The 7,728-nt window shown below is 37.6% G+C and overlaps 1 protein-coding gene across 1 annotated transcript; it reads right to left on the bottom strand.

Moving 5' to 3' along the window:
* Positions 1-4,887: 4,887 nt before the first annotated feature.
* On the bottom strand, positions 4,888-5,916 carry LOC125225222. Its single transcript, XM_048128828.1, has one exon. It carries the CDS (start codon positions 5,914-5,916, stop codon positions 4,888-4,890), a length of 1,029 nt encoding a protein of 342 aa, XP_047984785.1.
* Positions 5,917-7,728: the final 1,812 nt, after the last annotated feature.

The following is a 7,728-nucleotide window of genomic DNA, read 5'->3' as shown; positions in this document are numbered from 1 at the left end:
GTAGTGTGTTCCTAGCTTTAGAATGTGTCCTCAGCAAATTGTGCTTGAAAATGTTCTAAGCACAATTGGGCGGTCAGTAGCGCTTCATCCGCCGTGTCGGCAACATGCCTAAGTGCTCCGTAAAAAAGTGCAAAAATAACACCTTATATACGTTAAAAAAGGATGACGTATCGTATTTCCGGTAAGTAATTGTTAATAATTTTATAATGTTATGCATTTGTGGCCAAAATTAAAATTTTGAAAAAACCCCCGACCGCGTCATAGTGGACCGATTTTCATGAAATATGGCTAAGAACACTCCCGACTAACTCAGCTTTCAGACAAAAAAACTAAATCTAAATCGGTTCATGCGTTCGGGAGCTACGGTGCCACAGACAGACACACACACAGACAGACAGACAGACAGACACGTCAAACTTATAACACCCCTTCGTTTTTGCGTCGGGGGTTAAAAATGGCTTTCTAACTTACTAAACTAACTTACTGGGACACTTCAACAGACATAGATTACTTACAAGCAAACAGTTCGGTTTCACAAGGGGCCGTTCCACGACCGATGCTGCTTCGGTACTCATTAAACATATATATAATTTTTGGGAAAATTCTTGTGATGCAATTGGCATATTTTGTGATCTTTCAAAAGCCTTTGATTGTGTGGATCATGGAACGCTCATTTTGAAATTAGAACACTATGGTTTGTCTATAAATGCCCTAAACTTTATGTCTTCTTACCTTAGCAATAGAACACAAACAGTAGTTGTTAACAAAACTCGCTCTAGCGGGACTGTAGTCCAATTAGGAGTGCCACAAGGCTCAATTTTAGGTCCATTCCTGTTTTTGGTTTATATAAATGATTTGCCATGTATAGTGAAAAACTTTTGTGAAATAGTACTTTTTGCTGATGATACATCACTGCTTTTTAATGTTGACCGAAAATCTACGGATTACAATGTAATTAATAGCACGTTAGCTGATGTACTGCAGTGGTTTACTGTCAACAATTTACTTCTTAATTCTAAGAAAACCAAATGTATTCGATTTTCTCTGCCGAATGTTAAACCAATCGATACAAAAATACTTTTGAATGATGAATGCTTAGAGATGGTAGATACAACACTGTTTCTTGGTTTAACATTGGACAAAAATCTACAATGGAGTCCTCATATAAAGAAACTAGCAAGCAAATTAAGTTCAGCCGCATACGCCGTTAGGAGAATCAGGCAACTGACTAATGTTGAGACAGCTCGCCTAGTGTATCATAGTTATTTTCACAGTGTAATGTCATACGGTATTCTGGTTTGGGACAAAGCAGCTGACATACAGACTATCTTTGTATTACAAAAGAGAGCCATTCGTTCTATTTACAACTTAGGAACACGTGAATCAGTAAGAGAACTCTTCAAAGAAATTAATATCTTAACTGTAACTTCCCAATACATTTATGATAGTATAATTTATGTTGTTAAGAATTTAGACTGTTTCACTAAGAATTCTGATATCCATAATTATAACACTAGAAACAAAAATAAGCTTGCCATAAAGAAGTTTCGTGTCCGTAAAGTACAGAAGTCATTTGTTGGGCAATGCATTCATTTTTATAATAAGTTACCTGACACTGCTTTGAGATTACCCCTCCCAGCTCTTAAGAACTACTTAAAAAAATCATTGATGTTAAAGGCTTATTACAGAGTCGAGGACTATTTGACAGACAAACATGCATGGCCCGAACCAGAAACTACAAAAAACGAATAGCAATTAAAATAATTGTATTATGTATAGAGGACACAGTTCAGATAAGAAAGCACATCAAATATTTTATATTTTATGTTGTGTAGGTAAATTACATATTTAATGATATTGAGATTCATATTATCTTTTTCTTCTATGACAATTTGATATGTTTTCTCTGAAGAAGAACGACGTATTATTAAGCAATAATATAATTTATTGAAATTGATTTCCATAGAGTACCTAGTCTGTTCATATTCTTTGATGAATACTTTTGCATGTTAAATTGTATGTTGTTATTTAATGCATGTTAATTATAAGATGTAATGTTTTGAAAAGAAGTTGCCCGCCGAGTTTCTTGCCGGTCCCATAGTGGATACCCCCCTCCCAACTGAGGGGGGACTGAAATCTTCTCGAGGCTGAGGCGTAGGGTTAGAGCCGGCGTAGCTTTATTTGACGTTCATATGCGCATTGTAATATGCCTACTTGAAAAATAAATATTTCATTTTCATTTTCATTTTCATACTAAAAACATTTATTTTCTAGAATAATCAAAGTAAATTCCTTGATTTGGTCTTACGCAGTTTGTCTCTTTCTCTCGCGCTATACTAGTAATGAGCGGACGGCGACAAAAGATGGATGAAGTGGAACATAGTTAAAAATGGAATGATGGAGTCGCTAATTTATATTTTTTTGTAAAAGAAGCCTATTTCATATTAATAGTGTATGTATTTATTTATTATTATGGACCAATAAGTCTGAAATAAATGATTTCAATTCAATAATATTAATACATATCTTATAAATTACTTTAATTATAAAAAGAAACAAGCCGGGAATAGCAAATTCGTTTTTAAGTAATAAAAAAGGTTTTTATTCCAGATTCCCAAAACAAGACGTTGAAAAAGAAAAATGGCGCAAGATTATAGCTGAGGAGCGGAGAAAAGATTTACCCACACAAAGCTATGAAAGAAATTACGTAGAATAATAAATTAATGTCATCATTCAATTCTTCTTTGTTTTAATAGCTACTTAATTCATATTCTCCAAGTGCACCATCCCTCACACACACCACATACAATCCCTCAACTGTTTACCTTCACATAATCGCTACACATACACTCACTACACGCACACGCACACACACACACACACCCACACACACACACACACATATGTTATATATATATATATATATATACTCTGTCTCTGTCCATCCTCGTTCCCAATTTAAAAAGGGCGTTTAGATTGTTGCAGCGCGAACGAAATTAAACTTATGTTGGTTGCAATAAGACGTAGATTTGTTTAAAAATATGCACACCTGCGATCTGCGGTCATAAAATTTTATGGCTTTCGCGATGATCACATTCATTAATGTCATAACCGCCAATTGCTTGCATTTGAAATTGAACTTTAAGTACTAAGAAATAACGTTTTTTTTGTAAAAAAATTAAAGTAGTTTTTACTACATTGCGAAGTTGTCGTTTGTCAACTAGACGCACACATTTGCAACTAAGCGATCGGACACTTTTGAGTGTCGAATTTGTAGGTGATAGTGTATCTAGGGAAGTTTAAATCAGTGTTTTTCAAACTTTATGGTGCCACGGCCCATTATGACCTCTCAAATTTTTTCGCGACCCCCATACCTCGTTTCTAATATTACCTATGTGTAACTTAGTGCTGAAAGATGTAATAAAAGTTGTAAATTCGATCAAAGGTAAAGATTTGCAAACTCGTCTATTGCGAATAGTATGCGTAGATATGGGTGTACTTTATCACTTATCACTTTTAGGTGAGATGGCTTTCGAGAGGAAGGGCCGGTTTTGACACGCGTTATCGAGCTTAAATCATAAATATCTGGGCAACCGAGCTTCGCTCGGTTCTGTTTCGTATCCTTGACATGTGTCGCCATCTAGTTCAAAAATGAATAGTACCTACATCGAGCGAAAGAATTCTCAGCCTTAGCAACACAACTACTCTACACGAGATGGCGCGCATTTCGCCACAAAAACTCAAATAGTGTATTTTTCTATTCGTTTTAGCCTTGACCTGTGTCGCCATCTAGTGTTTGCAATAAATAGTACTTACATCGACCGAAAGAATTCTGTGTTAACAGTACAACTACTGCACACGAGATGGCGTAAATAAATCTTCTTCTTCTTCCTCCTACCCTTATCCCACGTTATGTGGGGTCGGTACAACATGTCTTTCTCTTCCATTCTCCCCTATCTTTCGTCATCTCAACACTCACATCTTTCTTTCTCATGTCCTCTTTCACACAATCCATCCATCGTTGTTTGGGTTTACCCCTCCCTCTCCATCCATCAACATTCATCTCCAACATTCTTTTGCCTATATGACACTCATCCCTCCTCATTACATGACCGTACCACGCCAACCTGCCACTCCTCATCTTTTCCGTTATAGGCGCAACTTTCAAACTTCCCCTAATATACTCATTCCTGATCCGATCCATTCTGGTCACTCCACACATCCATCTCAACATTCTCATTTCCGCTACGTGCAATCTCCTTTCATCCTCCACCTTTGTCGCCCAGCATTCAGATCCATACAATACAACAGGCCTCACAATCGTCTTATAGATTTTCCCCTTAAGTTTAAGGGGCATCCGTCGATCGCATGTTGTCCCTGAGACCTGTCGCCATTTCATCCATCCCGCATTTATTCTATTTTTCACGTCACGGTCGATGCTTCCGTCATTTTGGAATAATGACCCAAGGTACCGGAAGTCGGAGCAGACTGGTAGGTATACACCATCTAAGGCAATAGGGGAAAAACTGGATAGACCACCGAAATCGCAGAACATCTGTTCAGTTTTGGTTCTGCTGATTTTCAGTCCCACACTTTCCAGTCTTTCTTGCCATTTTCCCAGTCTGCTCTGGACCTCAAGTGCATTTTCCCCAACAAGAACAATGTCATCGGCAAACAGCATACACCAGGGTGCTTCCTCCTGTATGTCCGATGTCAGAGCATCCATAACCAGGAGGAACAAATACGGACTTAAAGCCGACCCCTGGTGTAGACCTACCGCCACATTGAACTTGTCGGTGACTCCAGCTTCAGACCTGACGTGAGTACTAGCTCTATCATACATCGCCTGAACAAGCCGCACATACTTCTCTGGCACTCCCTTCTCTCTCATACACCACCACAGAACCTTACGCGGAACTCTATCGTATGCCTTTTCCAGATCCACGAACACCATGTGCAAGTTCTTTTGGCTTTTCTGTATTTCTCGCATAGTTGGCGAAGTGCAAATATGGCGTCCGTGGTTCCCCGGCCCGGCATAAACCCAAATTGGTTCTGTGTTACCTCACTCTCTTCTCTTATTCGTCTCGCTACCACTATTTCCCATATCTTCATACTATGTGACATGAGCTTTATTCCCCGGTAGTTGTTGCAATCCTGTACATCACCCTTATTCTTAAAAATGGGCACCAATGTACTGCTGCACCATTCATCAGGGATCGCCTCTTCTTGCAACAACTTATTAAAGAATAAAGTCAGCCACTTCCAACCATCCGCTTTCAGAACCTTCCATACTTCCACTGGTATATCATCTGGCCCTACCGCTTTCCCATTCTTCATACCTTGCACTGCCATTTTTACTGCTTCTACAGTAATCTCTTTCACCATACCTATGTTACTTTTAGCATCATCTAGCACACCTGTCCAGTCATTCTCTTCATTCATAAGTTTATTAAAATAGTTCTTCCAGCGTTCTCTTATGCTCTTGTCATCCGTCAAAATCTTTCCTGCTTCATCTTTCATACATTTCATGTGATTGATATCTCTTGCATTCCTCTCCCGCTCTCTTGCTATTCTATAAAGGTCTTTTTGGCCTTGTGGGCTTTCCAAATGGTTGTAGAGCTTATCTTGGACCTTGGCCCTCGCGATTGCAACTGCTTTCTTGGCCTTCTTTTTACTTATTAGATAAGCTGACCTCTTGTTTTCCTTTTCTCTATCATTACCCTCTTCCACACTTTTCCATTCTTTAAAAGCATTCTTCTTTTCTTTCAAAATCATTTGCACATCATCATTCCACCACCATGTATCTTTATCAATCTTTCCTTTCCCCCTTGTTTCACCAAGTACATTCTTCGCCACACTTCTTAAACTTACAGCCATTTCATTCCAGCATTCATTCATCTCTGCCATATCATTCATTTTTATCATCTTATCGACCATTGTTTTCTTAAATTCATCAGCCAACTCCCTGTCACTCAATTTGTACCACTTCGTTTTAGGTGGGGGCTTTAGGTTATTATGCTTGCTCAGTGTAAATAAATATAATAAATAAATAAATAAATATACAAGAATTGCTCGTTTAAAAGTATAAGATTATTAATGTTTTTACAATATTGTTGCTGATTATGTTACGATATCGAAAGTAGCATGTCTTGCCGGTATCTTTTGACCACTTAAATGTTATGATCGCAAGTCTGCAAAGAAAGGGACGAAAACATAATTACAGAAAAAGATAAAGTTAACGGATTTCTAGCAAAAATTGAGTTGTGGACAACATTTTTACACAGCATGAAGTTTGCGTATGCGTATGCAGTTTGATTATTTCCCTTGCATGGCTAAAATCATTCAAGAAATATCATCAGATATGGTGGAGCGCTTGCAAAGTTAAAAAAACCAACTCCAAAGTTATTTCTCAACTGAAACATTGATTGGTGATGGAAAGTTGGATTTTGAATATTTTTTTAATATTAAGTCCGTTGAGCTGGTCGATGCGCGCCAAGCAGAAGTCAGAACGGCGTGTCTATGTAATATCTATTTAATTCTTAATTTCTTGAGGTACAGTTTTCTTTGCTATCGGTACAGTTTAGTACAGTTTAGGTTCAGTTATTTTATGCAAATTTTGTGACTATTCAGACATCTCTCACGCCATCCTGACGGACACGGTGAAAGAAGCACCGTTTCAATGGCTGAATATCCACATTTAGTAAAAGAAGCCCTTAAAATTTTGATCCTATTTGCTACTTCATATTTAATTATTTATGCGAGCTGACGTTTTCAACAAATAAACACAATTTATTTATTTATCATAAAATGAGTTGTTTTAAGGTTAACCTTTTAATTTTCAATAATTTGACTTTTTTAAGTTAAAAAAAAAATTAACCAGTCTGTCATAAGTTTATCTTAAAGCTGAACTTCGCGACCCCCCTGGATAAATGCCGCGACCCCCCTGGGGGTCGCGACCCACACTTTGAAAAACACTGGTTTAAATCGATGCTTATACCCCAACCGTCCATACACAAACCACTTGCTCTTGCTAGGTGGCCTTGAGGAACGGGACAATGACGTCATGCAGCCCGTAGTAACGAGTTATGAGACGTTATCACGTCAAAAATACTTATACATTTTACGAAAACAAGTCATTACCCAGTTTGCGGGCGTAACAGTGACATCTGGCGAACAACTTTCACTACGGCATATAATTGATTTTCACGTCCTCTATCGTTAATTTTCCTAAACATATCGAAAGTACATGGGATTTACTATTTCCTTTGACTGAAAACACCGTGGTTGCAACCATTGAAAGAGGAAAATCCAATCTAAATCTATGGGAAAATCCCATCAGAAACATAAATGTGAAATGAGAGCCAAGTTCAATAATATGATGCTATCACACTGTGCCTTACTGGTGAATAAACTTAAAGCTCCGGCTGTACAAAATTAAGGCCACAAGTGATAATAATAGAAAAAAAATACTGAAACTGAAAATAATTAAAACGGTGTCGAAATATGCTTGCTAGGGGAAGTATATGTGGAGATAAATAATTTAAGATTGTCTATATTTTATAACATTTATTTATATAGAAAATATTGCTGTCAAAGTGCGTTGTTAACTTGGTTCTTAATTTAAGTTCTGCGCTAACTGTGTGAAAACTGACTTGTGATTCTCTTGTTCGACACCAATGAAATGTACAGAGCTCAGTGGAAAGCTAGGTCGCTTAAAAGGGTTCAAAG

Source organism: Leguminivora glycinivorella, chromosome 4 (assembly GCF_023078275.1).
Source record: "Leguminivora glycinivorella isolate SPB_JAAS2020 chromosome 4, LegGlyc_1.1, whole genome shotgun sequence".
In the NCBI taxonomy this organism is placed as follows: Eukaryota; Metazoa; Arthropoda; class Insecta; order Lepidoptera; family Tortricidae; genus Leguminivora; species Leguminivora glycinivorella.
Note: the sequence above shows the minus strand (reverse complement) of the source record. Positions and strands in the feature narration are given on the sequence as shown.

Excerpts from the sequence above, each read along its gene's own strand:
- LOC125225222 (XM_048128828.1), bottom strand. The coding sequence starts at position 5,916 with ATGAATGATATGGCAGAGATGAATGAATGCTGGAATGAAATGGCTGTA.